This window comes from Coptis chinensis, chromosome 1, assembly GCF_015680905.1.
Source record: "Coptis chinensis isolate HL-2020 chromosome 1, ASM1568090v1, whole genome shotgun sequence".
Classification (NCBI taxonomy): domain Eukaryota; kingdom Viridiplantae; phylum Streptophyta; class Magnoliopsida; order Ranunculales; family Ranunculaceae; genus Coptis; species Coptis chinensis.
This window is the reverse complement of record NC_141456.1, coordinates 81,681,695-81,706,376: the sequence shown is the minus strand read 5'-3', so window position 1 is coordinate 81,706,376 and position 24,682 is coordinate 81,681,695. Positions and strand designations below refer to the sequence as shown.

At 42.2% G+C, this 24,682-nt stretch overlaps 1 protein-coding gene and 1 long non-coding RNA gene across 3 annotated transcripts; one reads left to right on the top strand and one right to left on the bottom strand.

The window, feature by feature from the left end:
* Positions 1-14,421: 14,421 nt before the first annotated feature.
* LOC147525439 (uncharacterized) lies at positions 14,422-18,349 on the bottom strand. Its single transcript, XR_015221703.1, has 4 exons — positions 18,122-18,349; positions 17,840-18,040; positions 14,599-14,701; positions 14,422-14,437 (listed from the first exon to the last, which is right to left on the bottom strand). It is a non-coding gene; the product is annotated as an uncharacterized LOC147525439 (long non-coding RNA).
* A 346-nt stretch (positions 18,350-18,695) lies between these two features.
* Positions 18,696-22,576, top strand: LOC147525438 (histidine-containing phosphotransfer protein 1-like). 2 transcript variants are annotated; one of them, XM_086607246.1, is made up of 6 exons: positions 18,696-19,143; positions 19,229-19,359; positions 19,463-19,531; positions 20,466-20,537; positions 20,827-20,899; positions 22,286-22,576. In XM_086607246.1, exons 1-6 carry the CDS (start codon positions 19,078-19,080, stop codon positions 22,349-22,351), a joined length of 477 nt encoding a protein of 158 aa, XP_086463372.1. In that variant the 5' UTR covers positions 18,696-19,077; the 3' UTR covers positions 22,352-22,576. The 2 variants fall into 2 exon arrangements, with proteins under 2 accessions (XP_086463372.1, XP_086463379.1); XM_086607253.1 differs by lacking the exon at positions 20,827-20,899 and having other exon boundaries at positions 18,698-19,143.
* Positions 22,577-24,682: the final 2,106 nt, after the last annotated feature.

Sequence of the window (24,682 nt, the reverse complement as noted above, 5' to 3'; positions counted from 1 at the left end):
CTATGGTAGAACTGAACTACAAATCGTTATCATGCATACGGAGCAAACCAGCGAACAATATTCCTACAAGCTACAACAAATTAACATCACTTGACCCCTACGAGGCGTAACAATGTAGTGAGAATCGAGATACTATTTCCAAAGACCCCATTCAACAAATAACAACATGAGCATGATATACACATCCGACTATACGTGATTACGACATATGTCCGGGTATGTTTATCGGGCCGACGGGAAGCAAACAAATATAGAGGTTCGAAGGTTAAGGATAACAGTAGCACGCTGTAAAGGGGCAGGCGTGGTGGAAGAAACATGTGGTCAATTACTAGTTTCCGGACATCGTATAAATGATCGTAAAGGAAGATTTGTTGTATGATTTGCCTCGGGGACCTGAACGTATGTGTAGGGAGCGATAAACTATCATGCACGCGTGCAACGTAAGTTTAACTCGGGACATCGACCTCCAAGACCGAACCGTGGAGCAGCTCCTCGAGAATGCGCAGTCGCGTGCAAATAACTCGATGTCTCGGTACCCAAGACCGACACGTGAGTAGTTCCTTTCAAATAGGTGGTAATGCGAACAAAGATGTCTCGACGAGCACATAGCTAGAGAGGAGAGCATACTCGGATAAGATGACCACCAGGGGTAATCATTACCAAAATCTTGATTGTATTTCCCACCACCGGGAAATAGGGGTGACCTCGCCAACACCTAATCAGCAGACGACTTATAATATAACTAGCCCAACACTCATTCACGATCTCCATCTTACACGTGTACCAGAGCCACACGTGCCTTCCAGATTGATATTCCCTTAAGCCTATAAATACCACCTGATTGAACTACGTCGGGCCTAATTCCTCTCTCCCCGAAAAGAAAAGAAAAACCAACAAGAGGATACGTAGGCAGTTCGCCGTAGTTTAACTTCGGTCCCAACAGAAAACCCAAAACACTCCTTTACATTGGCGCCGTCTGTGGTTTCGATTACTTGAGAACCACCTTAAATCAGTTCATACATCACCAATTCTCAAGCCCACGAAGCATGGTTAGCCTCGAAGCTCAAGTCCAGCACCTTGCCCACCAGTTGGGAATAACGAACGAGAGCATTTCCTTGCTCAGGGAGGAAAATGCTACTTTACGAGCTCAAGTGGATAGTTACCAGCAACAACAAGTCGGTAACGGAGCAGAGAACAGCATCAACGACGTTAATCAACAGATTAACGAGTTATCACAAAGGATTGGTCAGAACGCCGTAAAGAAGGATTCGACACAAATTGTGCACAAGATGCTTAAGACGTATCGCTGCGTCCGCTCAAATATGCAGAGGTCCTCAATAAACCCTCTCCACAAGACTTTATCCAGCCACGCTTTCCCATGTATGCGATGGCAAAGACGCGCCTCCGTCGGATGTGGCTCGCTACATTCAGAGTTTGGCACTTTACAACCACCCGAAGTTTGATCATCTCCACTGCAGATTATTTCCAGCCGGTAGTCTCAAGGATGGCGCTCTTGATTGGTTCTTTTCACTGGAATCCGATTCTATCAAAACCTTCAACGAATTTTATCGATTTGTTCGCCCACCAAGACGCCCACAACAAAGCGGAAGAAGGCAGATCTTGATTCTTTGTTTCAATTATCATTCAAGGAAGACGAAACTATTCGTGAGTTCCTAGGACGGTTCAAGGCCGAACTGTTGTGCATGGAAAGCGGCTTGAAAGAATCTTTCGCCACACTGGCCTTTTCCAATGCTTGCCGAGTGCGTAACACCGACCTCTCCAGGTCGTTGATGAAGGAACGCCCAGAGACACTGTCCGAGCTCTACGCTCGCGTGGACAAGTACATCAAGTTGCAGGAAACTTTGAAACTCCACGGCTTAGACGAGAACCAGGAGGTGGCAGCGAGCCGGATCGTATCTATGGGCCAAGAAGCCCTAGGTCGCTTTGTACCAAAAGCTAGTACCGATCGGACGACAACAGCAGAGTTCGCTATCCCCGACACGCCCCCGCCATACATTACGGGTAAGATTAAGCGAGCCCCATTCTTCCGGCCCGATGTGAGGCAACCAGTAGATCGACCTGACAAGCCATTTTGCGCATTTCACAACGCAAAATGCCATGAAACTTATGCATGCTGGGGGATTAAACATTATCTCCAGGATCTAGTGGAAGCCGGCCATATAAAACAGTACACTAGCATTCCTGATGGCGACTTGCGTCACAAACTGATGGCGCGCCGAGTACGTAGTCGATCTCCACCTCGCGGTCACTACCAAGAGGTTCAAGCTCGTCCTCGCAGCAGAGGACGTCCACGAGATCGTTCGCGCCACGAGCGAAGGTAGCACTCATCCGATCGTGACAATGATCGAACTATTCACGTGATTACTTTCCTGGACGATTTCGTAACCTCATCCAGAGAGAAAAGACGCCGTGGTCGGCGCCTTCGTGAAGTCTATCATTTCACTTCATTAGCAGCTCCGCCCGCGTGGTTCAGTCGCAGCAGCGATATCACTTTCGGGAAGGCCGACTTAAGCAAAGTCCGCCTTCCTCATAATGATGCATTGGTAGTCCATGTCAAAATTAGCGATCGATACGGTCAAGCCGCCCCGACGACCCGGCGCCTGTGACATCTTGTTCTACCACACCATGCAAGAGATGAACCTTCCCAAGTTCGTCCTCATAAACCCGATCGCCCCCCTTTATGGGTTCAATGGTTCCAGGGCCGATCCCATTGGTGATATTATACTTCCAGTGTCAATGGGATCTAGAGAGGACAAGATCAGCTGCAATACACGGTTTTGCATTCTAGACAGCAAGTCGTCATACAATGCCATACTCGGACGACGTTGGATCCATCAGATGCAAAAGGTACCATCAAACGCCAGATCAAGTTCTCCGCTTCCCGGGACCTAGAGGAATTATGGAACTTAGAAACAATCAGCTTGAAGCGTACCATTGTAACCAGATCATGTCAACAAGTGAGCCTGCCCGTGAACCGACCCCCACCACACATGAACCCACCAGTTACACAATGGCACATGACTTAGTTGCCGGGTCCAAAGACCGAACCGCCAAGCGAAACGCGGGGCTCTAGCAAGCAGATTTTCTCTCAATGCGGATACCGCGACTCGCCCCCCGAAAGTCCTTTTCGCCAAAAAGGTCTCCAAAGATTGATCCAACATCGCGAACCGTCGGTTAGAGTATCAGAGGTCGTCTCAGCTCGTGTTAGGCCGCCACAGATGACAGCAGCAGCCACACCATCAATGTGCATGCAGCCAGGTCCCACTCCCCAGGTCGTGGGTATCCCTGTCAGCGTTGCCGCACAGGTCGCTCCACCCTCAGCGGCCAGTCATGTCGTCCCACAAAGTGTTCAGACATCCCCCGATAGCGAATCGCCAAGCAGCGCTTCGCCATCAGTTGCAAAACCTCCAGCGGCAGAAAGAGAAAAAGTGAACCTAGGCACCGAAGACGACCCCAAGTTTGTATATGTAGGGGCTAACCTCGACCCCACAATCAGGACCCACCTTGTAAATTTCTTATCTATGAATAAAGATGTTTTTGCTTGGTCGTATATCGATGTGCCTGGAATAGATCCCGCAATCGCATGCCATAAATTAAATGTTCATCCCAATGCTAGACCAGTCCGACAACGACCCCGCCGACTATCCCTGCGTTTTCAAAAAGCCATCAACGACGAGGTCGACAAACTCAAGCAAGTCAGTTTTATCAGAAAAGTAGACTATCCGGAGTGGATCGCTAACATCGTGGCAGTACCTAAAAAGAACGGAATAGTTCGCCTATCGTCGATTTTACCGAATGTAAATCAGGCCACACCAAAAGACAGTTTTCCCCTACCTCGCATTGACCGACTTGTCGACCAGACCTGTGGTCATGAGCTTCTCTCCTTCATGGACTCGTACAGTGGGTACAACCAAATCCCACTCGCAGAGGAGGATCAAGAGAAGACCTCTTTCATTACAGAGCAAGGGATCTATTGCTACAACGCGTTCTCCGCTCGCCCTGAAAAACGCCGAGCAACGTATCAACGCCGTCACCGACATGTTCCAAGACATGTTAGGTGACACCATGGAGGTCTACATCGATGATATGGTCGTCAAAAGCAAAAAGCCGGTGATCACCTCGACCACCTTGAACAAAAGCGTTCTCTAGATTACCGTCACGGGCATGAAGTCAATCCAGATAAATGCCTTTTTAGAGCGCCCTCCGCAAATTTTTAGGGTATCAAGTGTCTCAAATGAGGGATCGGCGAATCCGCACCAGATCCGAAATTCTTTAGACATGCCCAATCCACGCGAAAAAACAAATACAGAAATTGTCGCATGGTCGCCGCGACTCAACCGATTCATATCAAGGGCATCCGATAGGTGTAGACCGCTCCTCGCGAACTCCTTAAAAAGGCGCGGCGCTCATGGAGCGTCGGTGCCATCAAGCATTAAGCCACTCTCAAACAATTACCTCACCACGCCCCGCCTTAGCCAAGCCCGTAGATGGAGAGACTCGGGGGCTCTATCCGCAAGATCCGATTTCGCCATCAGCTCGCTTCTCTTCAAGAGGAAAACAATTCAGAAAAACCGATCTACTTCACAAGCAAGACGCCACGCGACAATGAAAAGAATTACTCCTTCCCCGAAAGAGCCGTATTTGCTTTGTTATATTCAAAGACGGAAGTTCAGGCCCTACTTTCAGCGATCAAATCAAAGTTCTTACCGACCTCCCATTGAAGAAAATCCTCCACAAAGAAAACAAGACTACTCGAATGGCGGTTTGGGTCGAAGAACTCGGGCGAACACCACCGAGTTCGCATACCACGGATTTCTCGAGAAAGCGACAGTCGTCGCCGATTTTCTAGCGGATTTCCCCGTGGATGACCCCTAATCGGGGAACAAGAAACCGACCTCCCCGTGATTCAAAAGAGCACATCAAGTCCACCGGTCTCTTTGTAGATGGTTCTAGCAATCTCGCGGCGGCAAAGGGCATAGGGGTCGTCTTAGTTTCACCCGATGGAACGGTGATGGAGAAGTCAGTTCGCATCGATTTCGCAACTTCCAATAACGAGGCGGAGTACGAGGCACTGATCAGGGGACTTCGTATGGCACTACAGCTCGGTGTCAAAGAGCTCCAAGTCTTTAGTGACTCGCAGCTGGTTGTTCGCCAAGTTGCAAAATAGTACATTACCCATGAAGGTAATCTTTCAAAATATCTTCAGGTCGTTCATCAAGTATTGCCTTCTTTTAAGTAGGTACACATACATTATTTCTTGCGTGACGAAAACCGTCATGCGGACAGTTTAGCTTACCTAGCAACCCAGACCCCGAGCTCCACCCCAAGACAACTACTCATAGAAGTAGTCGATCGACCTGCATACCAAGTCGAGCACACCCTGACAATAAGCGACCTATTCCCTCTTTCAGCCAGTCAGTTGAGTCAAACATGGATGCAGCCTATCATCGACTATATCCAGCACGGCGCGCTCCCTGAGGAGCGTACCAAGGCTAAGCAGATCCCCTATCAAGCACGACGTTATTGTTGGTTCCATAACAAATTGTTCAGGAAATCCGCTGGTGGCCCACACTTGCGGTGCATCACTCCAGAGCAGGGTCAGTTAGTTTTCGCAGAGATCCACGAAGGAGAATGTGGAAATCATGCCGGCGGTCGCTCTTTAGCCCATAAGGCCATTTCACAAGGATATTTTTGGCCCCGTATGCAGATCGATGCTAAAGCATACGTCCTCAAATGTGTCAAGTGTCAAACATTTGGCCACAATATCATCCAACCTTTCGCTAACCGACAAGATAGCAAGCCCATGGCCCATTCCACATGTGGGGATGGACATCATGGGACCATTCATCCCACAGAAAAGTACGGGCTTCCGCTTTGTATTAGCTGCAACCGACTACTTCACCAAGTGGGTCGAGGCTATTCCTTTAGCACACGTCAAAGAGTCACATGTCAGAAACTTCATCTGGACTCACATCATCACCAGATTTGGTTTGCCACATACATTAGTAATGGATAATGGGCCTCGGTTCAAAGGCGTAACGGTTAAAGAGTTTCTAGCCAAGTGGAAGATCGTTCACGCATTTTCTACTCCACAGTACGCTCAGAGTAATGGTCAGGCCGAAGCCAGTAACAAAGCAATCTTGGAAAACTTGAAGAAAAAGATTGAAAAGAATAAGAGCCAATGGCCAAATCAGTTGGAGAATATTCTATAGGCTCACCGCACCGCATTTCGATCCAAGACCGCGAATCACCATTTCTCCTTATGTTATGGCACGTAAGTCGTAATTCCCACCGAAAGCCGATCCGCTACGACTCGATCGAACTTGTCGAAGTCCGGACCGCAACGACTCCGTGTTAGCACGAAAGTCGACTGTTGAAGAAAAAGCGGGACTTAGCTGCCATCAGAGTCGCATCTTATCAGCAAACTCTAAAGAACTCCTACAACAAGCGAGTTCATCCTAGGTCTTTTCAACCTGGCGACCTAGTGCTGAAAAAGACGCAAGACGATTCCAAGTTAGCACCCACATGGGAAGGCCCCTACATCGTGGAACGCGTCGTCGGCAATGGAGCATACTGGATAAGAACCCAAGAGGGGAAGATGTTGCCTCGACCTTGGAATACCTATCTACTGAAAAAAAATTACCAGTAGCGCCATTCATGTTGTATATCCTTTTGTCCACATTAATGAAAAATAAGTTTCTTGTGTTAACTAATACAATATAATCTATTTACTTGTATTGACAAGTCAAACAGTTTACACAGCATAGATAATCAACACGCCATTCTTCGGTCCGCCATCCTCGCCGAAAGAAGACGCCGCAAACGAGAACACTCACCGCGAGCATACAGCTCTCTGGAGCTTACAGGCTCTACAGCCTCTCCAAGTCTTGTTACGTCGACGACCTATATTTCTAGGATCGACCACACGAGAACGCTTCTCTCGCATACAGACTCTCGGAGCTTACAGGGCTCTACAAACCTCTCCAATTCTTGTTACGTCGAGGACCTATATTTCTAGGATCGACTACACGAGAACGCTCTCCGTGAGCAAACAAATTGAGCTCACAGGCTACATCGCCTCTCCAATTCTTGTTACGTCAAGGACCTATATTTCTAGGATCGACTACACGAGAACACTCTCCGTGAGCAAACAGCTCTCTGGAGCTCACAGGCTACATCGCCTCCCCAATTCTTGTTACGTCAAGGACCTATATTTCAAGGGTCGACTACACGAGAACGCTCTCCGGAGCTCACAGGCTACATAGCCTCTCCAATTCCTGTCACGTCGACGACCTATATTTCTAGGGTTGACCACAAGGCAGAACGCATATTTCTAGAATCCTACGCAGAACGCTAGTCACACACAAGTGCACGGCAACATGCATACGAAACATTACCAATAAAATTATATGACCATTCGTCACAACAACTACATCCACCGATCTGCTGGGATTACCCAGAAAATCCAGATCGGTGATCATTACAAAACTTAACCAAGTATCGAACTGCCACTTTCGTGGAAACCAGTTCCCTGAATAAAAAGGCGAATCGCTTCGGGCAGCCTGAAAACACAATTTCTACTTGTTAACTCTCGTATAAGAGAGGGAAATGTAAACAGAACTTACAACTCATGGCTGACAGAGCCAAATCAGGATCAAATCTCACTTATGACATGCTTATCTTCTGGCGCTGCGCTAGTCGAAGCGGATGCCGAAATGACCTCAAAGATCATCACGCATCTCATGACCTCGTTAAATTATCGTTAATCGTTTTCTTCTTCAAGATCGTATCTTCTTCTCCGAGGCGCCCCTAGGCGATACAGCTTCATATATCGTTTCGCTTTCTGCGCCACCTTCTAACACTTCTTAGCATAAGCAATCACCACAGCTAATTCCCTTTCTAACTCTGTCACGTCAGTCACTAACGCGGCATTCTCGCGATTCGTTACGGTACTTGGTAGTCATCACCTCCAGCTTTCTCTTGTCATCCCCCCACGCCGCGCGCATACACCCCATCTCGACGTGAGGGTCATCAACAGCCTCGGTGTTTTGTACAACTTCTTTCAATTTATCATATCCCGCAAAGAAACCGCGAGCGAACGTCCAAGAGTCAGTTTGCCTTGGTAACTGACATAACAACCTAGTGCATCATGAACTTACCAAACAAGCGGCCATATCCATCGTCCCCAGTAGCGTCTCCATGTCCTCATCCTTCATCTCGCGCTTTGTCGCCATCCAAAGACGATCCCTTCGAATAAGTGGTCGCTATGGCGCCGAGTGGAAGCTTCTGATCGACCGTTTTCACCATACGCTTCTTCCCGTCTTCCCCATCGTAGTAGAACTTGTTCCCCACGCGCCACCACAAATAGCGAGGATCGAAACTCTCACCCGGGATCGGGCGACCTTTGCCCTGTGTCGCTACATTCCGCAGCCGTGGATCGATCGATCGTCGCCTACCGCTAGCGGCGACCTAAAGACAATGCCGCCAGTTGACGCCCAAAATTCTCCTAGGACGCTTTTGACTCTTCGCTTCTACAGCATCAGCTTTCCTCTTCCCACGATCACCATGCACGTGCGGTTGAAACTCCATCTTTTCCATTATTAGCGGAGAAGTTTCCCTTATGTTGTCCTTTCCTCTCGCCATGATAAAACCTAGGAAAGGAACGTACTGTCACATGAGCTACAGTTTTATCCCCAACTTTTCTCAATGAAAGAATACTCATAGAAGAGAGTGAACATACCTGAATAAGCAGCAATGGAGGAAATGCACAGCGAACGAGCAAAGCAAGAAGACAGATTGAAGCTTTGGCACAAAGACAAGCAAATACTTGTTTTGGTATTCGATGAACCGTTTTTATTCAAAAGGAAACGTCTTTTCCTAAGCGCCTCTTAATTACCTTAAGACGCCAAACGCCATCTGCCTGCCATCATTACGTTCCTTGAACCGCTCGTATCCCTCCACGTGTCAGGCACGCGAGGGAACACTGCCGTTAGTGACACTGAACACGAAACGATTCGACCTGCTTCACAAAACCGAGGCCACCGACCCCATTACGACAACCACCTCAGAGCTGCAGGTCATGTAACAACAAGACGCTCATGCAAACTTACCAGCCAGGCGCAGAGAAGTTGTCACTGCAACGTCCCTGCCATTCTTTGTTATACGCACCGTGATCACACACAACTATAGTTAAGCAAGCAGTTCATACATAATAAGGGAACCAGCGACAAGCATGGCATACATACAATCAACGGTCTGTCTTAGCAAGATAGAAACATAATACGTTAGCCAGGTTGCTGAGACTACTCAGGAAATCCAACCCGACTAAACAATCTTCGTTCTCACATGAATACCCCAACATAGAACGGAGCACCAGGTCATTCATCGTACTTAAGCATACAAATAAAAAGACGAACTGCCCAGGTTACCCCAGGAAACCAGCTCTAATGTATCACAGCCTATAAGCTGACAACTTAACATAACAAATTTACAACTCGCCATCTCTGGGCTCAACAATTAACCCTCCGGGCACAAGTGATTCATCAATCTCACCTCCTCCCCCCGCCACCATAACAGATACTCCATCCAAGTCTAAACTCAAGAGCACATCGACGCAAATGATCGGGTTCATCGGTATCGCGATCGTCGTAGGGCACGACCTCGAAGCGGCGGGAGCACTACTCATCCCTCCAAACACCGGTCTACCCGAATGCGATAATGCGGCATGCATGATCTGTCTTCAAAGCGTTGTAGTCCGCCTCCAGTTCAACGACATCTGCGTCCAGAACATCATAGGCTTTGGTAGCGTCCTGAGCAACCTTCTTGCAGTGGAAGGCATAATCGTTCAACCTACCAATCTCCACAAGGCTGCCGGGGCGTTCTCTTCAAATTCCTCCCTCAGTAGTTTTGCCTCGCCTCTTTCAACTTCCGTGTCTTTCAACATCTTGGCTAAACTCAGTGCTTGATGAGCTTTCTTCAGATCTTCCAGTTCCTCGCGTTCCATCTTCGAGGCCTCCTAGACGTTCTTCAGTTCATCAGACAGCTTCACCACCGTTTCTCTATCTGCCTCCGCGAACTGCGCAATCTCCTTCAATTCTGAAATCCACTTACTAGCTGCAAATACACACGCGCATGGTTAATAGCCACAAAAACAAATGCCTCGTACAAAGACAAATACATCAAATGAAGATTAGACACGCGTACCAAACACCGCGGTAATTTCCATTCGCCTCGATTATCAGCCACCCTTTCTCATCCAAATCCCTGCGGTTGCCATCCGTGAGCTATCTGTTCTAACAGTAACCCGATATCTTACTCGACCGAAGCTACAATCACTCCGGCTTCAAGATGCGTTCGCCCCATGCTCATCTAGGAACACAAACTATCCATCCAAGTCGCCGCCCACCACCACAGCCTTTTCCACTCGCCTTACGCTGAGCTTTCGCTTTTCGGCGCGGATCGTTCACGCCCGTCGGACGCATCTAGAACCCCGCCCCAAATGTGGCCAAGTCCATGACTGCGCCAGTCGCTCCCACTCCGGGCGAAACCATAGCCCCAAACTGGCCACCATCGAACCGCCCCGGGCGCTTAGAGCTTCCCCAGGCGCAATGCGGCTTGCTTTCGTAACACGGACCGCCGCGTCTTTGTCCGGCGTCGTCGCGGCCTCTTCTCCGACCTGCTCCTCGCTCTAGGATTGAAAACCACCATTTCCAACTCCACAGGCGCATCGATCGAACCGCCTTCAGGGCGGAAGCTCGATCCTCCAGCCCCTGAGGCACCACCTCTAGCAGGTCGCCTCGCACTACCGTGCACCCGTTGCCTCTCTTCTCGTGTTACTAAGTCACTCATTCGTGTCTCCATCACTTCTTCCCTTGTCTGACCTCGAGCTCGGTCTTTTTGCGCCTTCCTTTTTTCCCGGATCGCAGGCCCACCCTTCTCCACAAAGAAGTGTGCAACTTCAGGCAGCTTCGCTTGCTTTTCTTCACGAGTCAACCGCGTGAACCTCTCTATCTCCCCACGATCAGTTCGCTTCTTCACAGAAAACTCTGTAATCAAAGCAAAACAACAGCCTGTTAGAACAACTATCAATCGTTATGTAAAGCAACAACAGAAGAATGTTCCTACCCACCGGAAATGTTATAAATCCTAGTTTGCAATCTACACCCGTTCATACAGTAGTTGACAACTAGCAACAACGGCCTCTTGGTCCAGGCCTCATTGCTTACTCCATCGATCACAGCAGAACGAGTTGTCATGGTTTGCAAGCTAAAGTTCAGATTCCCAGATCGCCTTACCACATAGTGCTCCACTATGTCAGATACCCCTATGTCGTATTTCCCACTCGCATTTAACAAGTCAAACACCTTAAACAATCTCCAGGTGTTACCAACGAACTGACAAGGAGACTTCCAATAATGGGCCAAGAAGTCACATACCAATTTCGAGAACGGTATTTGCATACGCTCTCTCCGCCCCTCACATTATTATTCCACCATTCGGGGTTGTACTCCTCACTCTGAACATTTTCACTCAACCGTGGTTCAGATATCTCCGTGTCGGGGACATCAATCCCATACACCCCCCTCGGTTGGGAACGAGCTAGCAAAGACGACGGTTTACACTTCTAAGGGGCACATCGCTTGATGACGACATCTCCCCTCAACCTGACGTACTGACTACGCCACCTTCTGACCTAGATCGGGTATTACCCTCATCTATCTTATCCTCTTCATCCAACTCAACCTCAACGCCAACACTCACTGCTTCTTCATCCTCATACTCTCCGCAACTCAAAGATATCTCCTGGACCTCCTCCGATCGAGTATCATCCGAATCAGACATTATAGCAAGTCTTTTCTATCAATTACTCAAGCTTAAACCCTATAGCCTTACGATGACCTACCAACTTAATAAAGCGCACTGGACAGAGAAGAAAGTAAATTAAAAATGGAAAGGTAACAGCAGCAGAAGCACTCACCTGAGAAACCCTAGCTTGCGTTTTTGCAGAAGATGAAAACACGCAATACCTTTTCGATGTCCCAAATTTGATTTTGTATAAACCGCCCGTTCAGTTACCAAGAAGTTATGATTACAGCCTAGGCTCTAGCCGCTGCGTGTTCCACGGCATCGCTTTTTTCAGCCAGCCCGGTATAATGCGGCGACACGTTTCTTCTTCAATCGCTACAATTACATCGCGCGTCGTGATATTACGACACAACTTCCCTTTCCCCGCCAAATCATCACGCTACATGACTTCAAAAGTTGCGGCGTCCCCGGTCGAAGTGTCCACCACCGCTTCGCTCGCTCCACACGTTCTTCCATTTTTTTCTCTCCAGTGACGTTTCACTCGTGGCATAAACACTCTACCGAGGGGGCTATGTAGGGAGCGATAAACTATCATGCACGCATGCAACGTAAAGCGAACTCAAGACATCGACCTCCAAGACCGAACTGCGGAGCGCCCTCGAGAATCGCGCAGTGCAGCGAACTCGGATGTCTCGGTACCCAAGACCGACTGTGAGTAGTTCCTTTCAAATAGGTGGTAATTTAAACAAAGATGTCTCCGATGACGAGCACATAGCTAGAGACGTAACATACCGGATAAGATGACCACCAGGGGTAATCATTACCAAAATCTTGATTGTATTTCCCACCACCGGAAAATAGGGGTGACCTCGCCAACACCCAATCAGCAAACAACTTATAATATAACTAGCCCAACACTCATTCACGATCTCCATCTTACACGCGTACCGAGCCACACGTGCCTTCCAGATTGATATTCCCTTAAGCCTATAAATACCACCTGATTGAACTACGTCGGGCCTGATTCCTCTCTCCCAGAAAAGAAAAGAAAAACCAACAAGAGGATATCGTGGGCGCTTAAACCGTTTTAACTTCGGTCCCAACAAAACCCAAAAACACTCCTTTACAAAGTATGGAGGCGGACTAAAGGGCAATGCCGATGTCGGTGTCACTCGTTATGGTCATACCCCTTGCTTCACCGAATGAGTCACCCTGTCCAGCACGCTTCATCTAAGCTCTATCTTGACTCTACCACTCAGTTATTACCAACAATAGGAGAAGATAGTAAGTGTTAGGGGTCGTTTGTTTTTCTGAGCCTCTGAATGCTAAATGACACATCTTCTAAATGTTTGAATCTTTGATTCTTTGAACTCAAAAATACATGTTTGTTTTCTCTCACGAATGATCCGCTCAATAATCAATATAAATCATTTGGACAATTTCACCCATTGTTATCTATTTGAGCACAACTTAATTGTTTATAAAAACAAAAGATATGAAAATACCAAGTTAAATTAAATTACATGTTATTATTATAGAAGCGAAAATAAATACATTTATCTATTTATTATTTTTTCCGCTAATTAGTTAGAAAAATGAGATGAGGTTATAATAAATCATTTATCTATTTAATTATTTCGGCTAATAATAAATCATTTATCTATTTATTATTTATTAAGAAAAATGATTGTTTTAACTTTTAAATATGAGATGAGGTTATTATACATGTCGACTATTGGTGGACATTGAAGAAAATTTTGATTTTTCAATTCAAAGTTGGAGAGACAAATGTGAGGGAAAAAAGGGAACCGTACTTTAACATCTCTAATTTCAACATTCAGCGAGACCTTAGGAGCGGAACGCTGAAGACACTTTTAGCTACTGATCATTGAAACAACTTAAAAAAACAAACAGCTTTTACACCTCTTAATGCTTAAAACTTATGATTCAGAAGCTCTGAATGCTGACAAGTCAAAAAACAAACAACACCTTAGTGTTATTGTACACACAGCCGGTGGCAGGAATTTATGGTCAGAAGTTTATCGTTTGAATTTTACAGAATAACCTACCAGATCGTTATACATATTCATGGGAGTAGTAAGAAAATTTAACACAGTGAGTTTAGTGACTAATTGCATTAATGCAAAGTGCCATATATCTACAAAGCATGTGTTTATTACTGTCTATATAGTTAAACCATCCAGTCTTGCACATGCCTTTTCAAGTCCTTACAGAGTTTTCCAACATATGCATCTTCTCAAACAACTAAGGATGATTTCTACTTTCTACACAAACTACAGAGTTGTAAAATTGGATAAGGCCTTACTTGTGCAACGAAATATGAATCCTTCTGAACATAAGGTTCAAGATCACCAGATCCATCCGAATAACCTCTGTCTGTACACGTTCAAGATCACCAGATCCATCCGATATAACCTCTGTTTTTAGTATAAAAACAAAATCAGTTTTTGGAAAACCTAACTTTTCCAAAAAGAAAAATCTAAATCTCTCATTACAGAAAGTTTGGATCTGATTCTAATCCTCAGACTTTATATGTTTGTTAAATTGTTAATGTTAATGAAGGGTTGGGATAGTGCACCTGTAGAATCATCTGTTTCCAACAATTATTCATATTTTCAAGAAATCTGTTTCCAACAACATATTTTCAATGCAATGCACATTTTATGTTGCAGAAAGGAAGAGAAAAATTGTGAAGAAAATTATACTTCTGTAAATGTTGTAGAATGGATAATGGATGCGTCCTTAACATACCTCCGCATGTAGCTTTTCTAGAATAGCAGCGGCACTCTGATGAAGAACAAAGAACTGTATCCGGATATAGAAAAATTTACATTCCTATGTCAGGCTCAGAGCCCTAAATGCAATTGATAAAATGGTAAGTGAAAAATTAAAACTAGCCAATTCGTCCAGCTCAGGGATATTACAACTTCACCTATAAATAACATGATATAAAGTGAAATGTGAAGCAACTAAAATCACCAAATTTTCAGCATAGACTCCAGGAAAAAGATAAATCTCAAAGAGCCAAGAAAGAGTAAACTTTATAGCAATAATTCATATATGCCTACCAAAAAAAAAATAATTCATATATGCTTCTTCCATTGCAAATCCTGTACAGCATGTACAAACAAGACTCGTTAAATTAAGAGGAAGAAGGGGAGGATTTGTGCAAACAAACAAAACTTCAGAACTTGCTGACTGTTTTATATGAGGCTTCTCTGGAAAGATATCATTATTCAGTCGCTAAAGCATCGAACTTTGAAGTTTGTAAGAGGAGACCGTAACACCCTTTGAACAACAATCAAGAGGTTAAAAGGACGGACAAAAGATAACAGTACAAAGAACTTGCTTGTGTTCTCATTTTTCTTTCATAATTTAGAATTATATAGGACTTCTAGAAGTTCTAGAAGGCACATTTACAGCAACCTTCAGATACTAATGAGCAACAGGTAAATGGCCAATGCTGAGAAGGTCACAAGAGCTTTGGCTAAATATTTGTTTCCACCCTTTTTCCATCTGATCATTTAGTCAGTACCAATCTTAAGACCAAATGCTGTCTAAAAGGAGTGCATGCTGGTGCTCTAACCCATCGCAACCTGTGCCAAATCATGCCCATGAAGGCTGTCTTAAGGTTTCACCTCGTCAGTAGGTGGAGACACCAGCAAGATATTCAATTATCAATCAGGCCCGTTGAATATCTTTCCCAGTACAATCCAAGCTGATTCGATAGGATATGCAACATAATTCAGTGTTTTTTTGAACTTTTGCATCAGAGCCCTACTTCATTCGGCTAAAGAAGAGTGCAGTGTACTATGTGTGTGCATCATAGTACAAAATTTCGTGCCAGGGCAAAATATCGGACTAGCTATTTTCCGATATTTATGGTAAATATCAATGTTGAAGGATGGGTAAGATGAGGTTTGAAAACACTGAAATCTTGACAAATTTACAAAATATCGATATTTATCAGAAAATTCCAATGGCATAGTGACCATTTTTCTTGTGGATAGCTAAATAGTTTATTGAGGCCGGAATTGATTTTGTGAGAAAGAGTCTGTGAGAAGAAGAACTACTTTGTTCATGCTCACTAGGAAATGTGACATTTTAAGATTCAAGGGAAGTCCTTCATAAACTTTTCATGGGTAGTGAAGAAAATACAAAGGTAGATCCACTTTCTATTTCATCACAAGTTCTTAACCATATGATCTCTCTACTTAGATCACCCATGCTCTTGTTTAAGGTATCCATTTTGAATCAACCTAAACCTAAATCCAAGCCCACCCATTTATACTCCTTTCACCACCTTATTTATGATTCTTGCTGCTATTGCAAATTTGCAAACCAAATCTTCCACTATTGACTTTCCCAATTTCCCAATAGCCAATACCCAATTGGTACTCAAAACATTCTTTTCCTCTTTATCTTTGATATGCTGTGAAGTGAGGAGGAACTCATTCCCAAAAATCATCATAAGAACATAAGATTTCAAACCAAAATACTAGTATTTTTATTACATATATGCACTGATATTTACAATATATATCGTGTTTTTTCTTTGAAATATCGATATTTTTTTATAAATGTCCGGCAGAGGGAGTTTCTTTTACCAGGAACATATCATGAATATTTCGATATCGGTTTCTCCAAAAACCGACATATATCGCGATATTTCGCGATATATCGCGGCATTTTGTACTATGGTGTGCATTGTTTTCTGGGCTAAAATTAGGCGGAGCATAAAAAATCTTTGCGCCGGTAACATCCCTTCGATCTTCTCCATTAACTTGCAGAGTTTTGCAGGCTTTTCTAGGAAAAAAAAAAGCAAGATCCCTTGAAAAAAGATCTAACATTTTGCATGAGTTTAAGCAGGGACATAATTCTTCTACTGACAGCATATTCCTGAAACTACCTCTTGAATGAACATTGATTCTGTTAGAGTTAGCCTACTCAAACCATGATTAACTCATTCATGGATTCTAGTAAAGATTTTGAGTTGCAACAAACAAATCTTCCAATGTTAAACTAATGTGAGTTACAAGCTTCCTGACTAGCACAACATGGGTGATCAAATATCTACATGTGAAATTTTACATAAAAATCTTCCTTGAGACAAATGTACATCGAGAAAAGCCATCAGATGGAGTCAAAAAGGTGCCTTGATGCATTAAAAAAACTGGCTCGGTGCGTTGCACACCAAGTTCAAAAATTATAAAAATCACCACATGATAAAAGAGGGAAGAATTGTTATTGAAAAACTTCAAAACAAACAACAAAGCCAACATAAATAATAAAGCCATTATTGAAAACTTCGTAAGTCATATTGCAGAACAATAAGGTCCGTATTTTTTAAATGAAAAAAACATACTATAAAAAAGGTATGATGCAACTTCAAAATGGAAGGTTTTAAAAATCCACTTAAGTTAGAACCTTCCATACCTAAAGAATATCGAAGAACTAAAGTGTTAGCAAGTAAATATAAATGAAAATTTGAGTTATGTATGTATAGTTAATGAGCAATTCTAACAAATTATTAAATTCTAAACTTGTAATGCAACAAAGTATATCCGATTTTTTTCGTATTATATGCGTATAAAAGACGAATTGTATGTTTGGCATTTTTTTCGTTTTTTTGGCCGAATTTTTAAACGTATTATTATTCAAAATTTTAAATTTTTAACGAATAATTTCCGTATTAAATTTTTGCCGTCCACGGATTTACTAGCTATGCACATAAACACTATGGTTTCCAAATCCCAAAAAGGAAACTAACTAAGAATTGACAACTAACAAGAAATCATATGCCAAAGAGGAATTGCTAAATAATAGAGACTTCCTAAAACTAATCGGACTACTAAGAACAATCTAGAATTACTAAACCAAGATTTACTAAAAATAATAAAAAAGGAATTACTATAAATAGCGTGTCCGAGAGTTACTATAAATTACATTAGAAACTGTACAAGGGTAAGCACACAGTGAAGATTGGTCGTACCATTGAGATTAGTCGTTGGAAAGTCAATCGTTGTTGTTGGACCTCAACTGATGACATTGCAGCTGTTGCTTCCCTACCTAGAGCCATCATTTTCGATTTAAGTTCCTTCAACTTTGCCTCAGCATTTTGAAGTTTAAGAGAACTCTCTGAGGAAGCTTCAGATTCCTTGCACTTTGATCGACACTTTGCAACTTCAGCTGCCTAATTAGTGCATATTCCTAACACATTCATTACAATTCATGTATGTATTCATCAAAAGCACCTACATGCCATAAGTTATACCTGAGCTTCTACTTCCTGACGTATTCGATCGTAACAATGAGTCAAGTGACGAGCATCTTCCAGAGGAGCTCCTCCCACAGAAGCACGTAGTGGTTCACAAATCTACATCAGAGAAGAATCTAGTTTCAAACAGAACAAAATAGCAAAAGTGAGAAATGGAAAGGAAAATCCATAGAACTTAGCTGTATGTGAATAATAATAATAAAAAAAAATAGTAGAAGTAATTGAAATTAAAATTGCAATTTGAGATATCTTTCATTAGATCTCTAAACCTATTTCTAAACATATATTCCCTTCTGCAACTGTAAGTTGCAAAATAAAAGTAATGTTGCCAACTAAAGAAGATATGCTACTGTATGGACCCTAATAGAAAGATTAATTGATTATATGAATGAACCAATCTGAAACTATCTACCTCTAACGGTGATAGTATTTTGTCCAGCATCAATACTAACTATTATTGAATACGGTTAACTATCGGGTAATAAACTGCCCAAATAAACTGCCAATTCTATCTTTTTCTGTGTTTTGGGGCGTGACTATAAAAAAAGAGCCAACAAGGCAACGACTATACCCTATTCTCAAACTTTTTTCATCTCTTGCTCCTCCTCCCACCAATCTCCTTTTTATTTTCCTCTCCCCCTCCCCTCTCCAATTGAATCAATTCTATTATTTACAAGTTGATTTAATTCAATTTCATCCTAATACAACTAAGTTGAACCCCATTCAATCAAAATTTCCACTCAATCTCATTTGTGGGAACTTGGAAGAAAAACACTTAGGCGCACTGAAGAAGCCCTCCTAAACCTCATTTATTAAAGGTGGCAGACTCTGCCCCACTTCAAACACACTCTCTCTTTTTGCTTCCTTTTCCCTCTCTCATTCAATTTCTCTCACTCTCAACCGATTCCTTTATTCATCCTATCTCTCATTCCTTCATTTTATAAGAAAAAAAAATGGATTCGTTTCGTGCTTCTCTCAAGATAGAACACAGAGACTTGCTTTTCTCCATGCATGACGACGTAAATCACTTTCTCCATTCGTTTTTTATTGTATTGTACTATCTTTAGATTTTGTCAACAAGAGTGTGCATTTTATACCATGCAGGAAATGTTAGATGATGGTTTTGAACGTCTCCAATCACTTCAAGATAACGACAACCCAAATTTTTTGGCAGAAACTATAAACATATTCTGTACCGAAATGGACAGGGTATTGCTTCAGATTGACTCACACTTGTACGTTATAAATTTAAGTCATTGTATTTAAGTCATTGTACGTGTCTTTTTTTCATTGGTTAAATTACTTAATATTATATGCATGCATGTTTTCTTTGTGCAGTGAAAGAGATGTGATGGATTTTTCCTATATGGAGATTGTGGTTCATAACTTAAAAGGAAGCATTTCCAGGTGACTTGATTTTCTGCAAACTTTGTATTGCGATACATGAGGTCAATTGATTGATGCTTTCATCTATAATTGTTGTTCAAAGTTCAAACCTTAATTGTAGCAATTGATGTAAGGCGGTACTGTAAAGATGGTTTATCCTGTGTGCGTTTTTCGATTAAAAAAAAAGGAATCTGAACATAGTTAGTCTTCCGATTAATGTTCTGGTAAGGCCAGATATAGACTTTTATGCACCTAGACATCTAACCCTGTTAGCTAAATAAGAATTTATAACTGCAGATTGCTACGAAAGCTAGGAAATATAATCATTTGATACAGGGTTCCCATGAGTACCGAGTTTTATGTTGATAATTCATCTTACTTGTAACATCGTGGCATGAGAATGACACATTATTGAGTCCGACGTGTCCTAAAAGTCCTATTGTAATCGTTTGTATATGTGTTTTTCTATATATTTTTTTTAAGTATAACGGATCCTTACTCTATGTCATCCTCGCAAAAGTAGTATTAGAGAGTTCTCTGTACCTATCAAACTTACTAGTAAGATATCTGTCCAAAATTTTTTATATCTCAGTGTGGAAATCCTTTTTATATTGGTAGTTAGTGCGACATAGCATATATATCTCCGGTGACACCAATGATGAATTGCTTGCATGCCTCAGCACTAGGGAAGTTTGAGGGGGTGAGAGTATATGAGGGGCAGTAGTGCATCTTTTCTAAAACTTTTGGAGGGGTTAAGCCTTGTAGTATCACAGAATTTTACACTAGTAGTCATATAACATAAGAGGCTTTGCAAATCATAAGGATAGAGTTGACCCCCCACCCCCTTCCTGTCTCTGTCCTTGTGCACTGTTAACTTGCTTGTTGCTTCTTTCTTTCCTCTTACCATAGAATTGATTTTGCACGTAAGTTCACTTTGTTGTGGTTGGTGTTGCAGTGTTGGCGCCTGCAAGGTGCTAAATTCATGTGTCTATCTCCGTGACGCTATCCGAAACAACGACCAGGATAGGTGAGAATGCAGATACGCTACCTTATTCAGTTCCATCTCTGTAACACTAAGTCAATTATTTTTGTTATTTTGTTAATGCACTATTTATAGAGGCACATAAGACAAATACTTTTGTTATTTTGTTAATTTTGTCTTTAAAGAGGCATATCTGTGTTTAATCTCTATCTGGATTATTTTGAAATATGCTTTTGGGGAGATCATAGTTATCATCTTCCTCTCACCACCATCATTAAAACTGTCTTCCAAAACTATGAAATCTGAATGACAATTTCCATTTCTATCTACCTAGGAGCATGAGAGCATTTAATCGGATGAAGATTGAATACTACACTATAAGAAGCAAGTTTCAGACCCTTCTTGAGGTAATATCTGATCTTAGGCTTAATTTTCCTATATTCTTTGAAAATAAGATCCGTAAAGGTGAAATGCCAAGTTTCCCATATAAATTCCTATACTCATGACCACATTTGCAAAGTAATATCACAGTAGTCTCACTAAGCCTATAGTTGGCCAAATTAGATACCTAATTAATTGTCTGTTGAGTTCTCTGTTTCTAACAGCACATCTGGTCACCTAATAATTTGCAATGGTACATTTTTTTTAGTCGACAGGCGAGTTATTTTGTTTACTTGAGTGATAAACTGCTGATGCATCAATAAAGATATTCCAGTACGTTCATAGAAGCTAATTTTGTGTTGGCTGGTTAAAGAAGCATAAAAAGACAGAAACATGTGTGCAATAAAGTCTCTTGTCATGATGGTCATATACATATGCTTCCCTGGAATAAGTAAGACCTTTTTTCTTTTGAAGAAGAACAAAGAAAATAGAATTACGAACTAAAATGTTCAAGAAGATACTTTTATTTTGGCCTACATTGTACTAGTCATTGTCCATGCCAAAGATAGCAGTTGATCTCTCACTCACATGCAAAGTTTGTGCCTTTAATACCATGTGCTGCCTCAGATTTGATATCTCATTGCTAAGCACTTCGTTTTCCTCTAGCACCATGACAGTTTTTTAATTGTTATTGCTTATTAGCATTCCAACTGAAATTGCACGATAAGTAGCAGCCTAAGCAAACTCGCATAATCAATTTGCTTAACTTCACTACTAGACTATTGCATGTGTATTACATTTTTATACCTCTCCTATTCATATACATTTGGATATATTTCCACACCACCCTTAGGGCTTTGACACCCCATTCCACATTGTCCCATTCTATGTATCTTAGGATCTTTGCATGCTTCGCCCATGGCACAACGTCGAAACAGTTTAACAATCATCCAATGTTCCATCAACAACACAGCCTTATCATGATATAGACACCCCATTCTTCCCACTGTTACCTTGTTCATGGAGGAAGACCAAAGTAGGGAAGATATACTTGACATCTAATGTAGGTCAGGGTCTGTCTAACCCTAAAACTTCATCACTAAAAAACTCACTTAAGCTACATCTTCTGAGTTTAGGTAATGCACGCCCCAATAAAGATTTGGGGGTTATTTTAAAAAAATTCTTATGAAGAGTGCATTCTGGCCATCAGCTGTTAGTGCATTCTATACCACAAAAACTTCTCATCTCTAAAATGAATATAGAAAACTGAAAAACTAGATGCAATTGGGAAGACTATCTATTTTGTTTATTGTTGTTTCTTCTTGATTAGCAACAAAAATTGTCAACCTACACATTTTCTATAAATTTCATTCAGTGTCTGATGTGTTTTTCTTACATATCATTGGCTGCAGCTTGAATCAAGAATGAGGGATTGCCAGACCACAATTAGTAATCAATCTGCATCTAGAGACTCGTAAGAAGTTCTTGAAGAGAATTAGCTGGGAAGTTGGTCTGTATTTCCTTGATATGATCTCAATCTGTAGTAGACCTGGATCTGAAATATTTCTGGTCCTTAAGTTGTGTTTGAACTTCAAAAGAGTCTATTTCCGTGCGATAGCCGTCTTTTCATGACTATAGTATAACTTTTGCTGCAAGTGGATTTCTGTCTTTTGGAAGAAGATTAATGTGCATGTTGTTTCTTAGGTGAAATCTAAACCCGTGGTATATTTCATAGAAATGAAGGAATCGTATGACACTTAAGCTCTAAAAGATAGGATGCAAACTGCATCCCTGTGTTTCAGGTGTAAATGGTTAAGGAAAGAGATTTGCTTGAGATAGCCTTATTTTCCTTCCTTTCCCAGTGCACCTTAACATCTGGATCATTCATTGTTGTACTATATAATATAGATCAGTGAAGTAGGTTGGTGGTTAACTGGTTAACTCATGAGGTCATAATCATTCTTTTTGCCAGTGAAGCTGCTAGTCTACTGTTTGCCGCTCACTTAGTGAGTTGGTCCACAAAGCTGGTAAAAGCATGTGGATTTAAATCGATCCACAGTGTGGCATTCCATTTAAAACTGATCTCTTTGGTATGGCATTAATGACACAATATGGTGCATTGCATATCTCAACTCATGTTAGTTGCTACTTTTGGAGGTGACCAAAATCAACATGGTTAGACAATATAATTCTAGTATGACAAGATTGATACCTAGATACATTTCCGATGGTAATGTGACACTGGTTTGAGATTACCGTGGTCTAAAATGTAATTGAGTATGCTGTCAGTGCTGTTTCCGTACAGTTTTTGAGTCCGTATCCAGCGAGGTAGAGCTTACCAGAAAGCATCAGGTCTTATTTCGTAATTTTCATCTTTTCTTGTCTCATGAATGCATTAGTCATTTGAGCGAAGAGTGGATGGTCAGGGTACTCAATATTGCAAAGTTGTTTAAGATCTTATTGCTATTTGTGCTCCTGAGAACTCAAAAGCGTTCTCCCGAGTTAAACCTCAAGTTCATAATATGCGCATCTGATGGGGAGGTGCTTATTAGAAAGTTTCAGTCAAAATGCTTAGGAGGCCACGGAGAAAATCTCTGTTGTCAATGTAAAGCATCATAACTAAAATGCATTTGGATGGGGAGGAAGATGCTAACATCTTGCTTTCTTGTTGAATTTTTATTTGCAAGTCGATCTGTTAGATGCTTTCTGCTGTGATTGGAATTACATACACTGTAACAAATGGTAACATCACTATGTTCCGTTGCAGACAAGATTATTTTAAGTTGCTTTTGGAATATCTAGTTTTTGTGTTCCTCGATAAGTTCCAAACAGGTCTTGACTTGGCATTTGTGGAGATCCCCTGACAGGCATGAAAAGTTTAGCCGTTCGACTAAACTGGGGGACACTTAAAATGTTCTCAGTGGGGGATATGTGATAGATTCAGTATTATAGATTTGAAAGAAAACTTTGGAGATTTTTATTGGGCGATAAGAGAGATGGATTTAATCACAATGTATCCTCTGCTCATGGGTTTAATGACAAACTTTGGAAACACTTATATCCCAAAATGATGTGCACTTAAATCCCAAAACCATGTGATCATAGACCACAAAGGGTTCAGGCTTTCTTTAAACGGACTGTTCATTAACGGACATGTTATATAGTGTCTTGAGCAGCTTGCACAGCTTATATATATAAGCTGCCCCATGAAATGTCCATTTTAAGATAAAGCCTAAGGTTGTGTATATGTATGTAAGATAATCTCTCTGGTTGGTAGACGGACAAACGAATTCTTGTGAGCGTATCATCCAACTAAATGTAGTAGTTTAACGTTGTTTCTCAACAGTTTGAAAGAAGCACGGATATTTCCATCAAGGTTGTTTCTTAGCAGGGTGCAAGAAGCACGAGCAATTCCATCAAGGTTGTTGCTTAACAGGCTGCAAGAAGCACGAGCAATTCCATCAAGGTTGTTGCTTAACAGGCTGCAACAATTCCATCAGGGTTGTTGCTTAACAGGCTGCAAGAAGCACGAGCAATTCCATCAAGGTTGTTGCTTAACATGCTACAAGAAGCATGAAGACTTCCCTTGAATTGTTAACAAGAACTTGATGACTGGTTTAAATAATGCTTCCGGATGTATCGTGGTATTGGATGCATATGCAGAGGCAAAGAAGTGGAATAAGATAGTTAATTGAGACAAGTTACAAAGTAAATGAAGATTGTGCGCCTTAGCAGCTTACCAAAAATTCTGAACAAGAAGACAGTGTCGTAAACCATTCTATATAGATGAACCTACACATTGCCAGGCG

What these genes read in the sequence shown, in the direction of transcription:
- LOC147525438 (XM_086607246.1), top strand. Translation starts at nt 19,078, where the DNA reads ATGGATTCGTTTCGTGCTTCTCTCAAGATAGAACACAGAGACTTGCTT. An exon ending in TTTTCTCCATGCATGACGAC is followed by an intron (nt 19,144 to 19,228) that starts GTAAATCACTTT and finishes TATACCATGCAG; the next exon opens with GAAATGTTAGATGATGGTTT. An exon ending in TTAAAAGGAAGCATTTCCAG is followed by an intron (nt 19,532 to 20,465) that starts GTGACTTGATTT and finishes TTGGTGTTGCAG; the next exon opens with TGTTGGCGCCTGCAAGGTGC.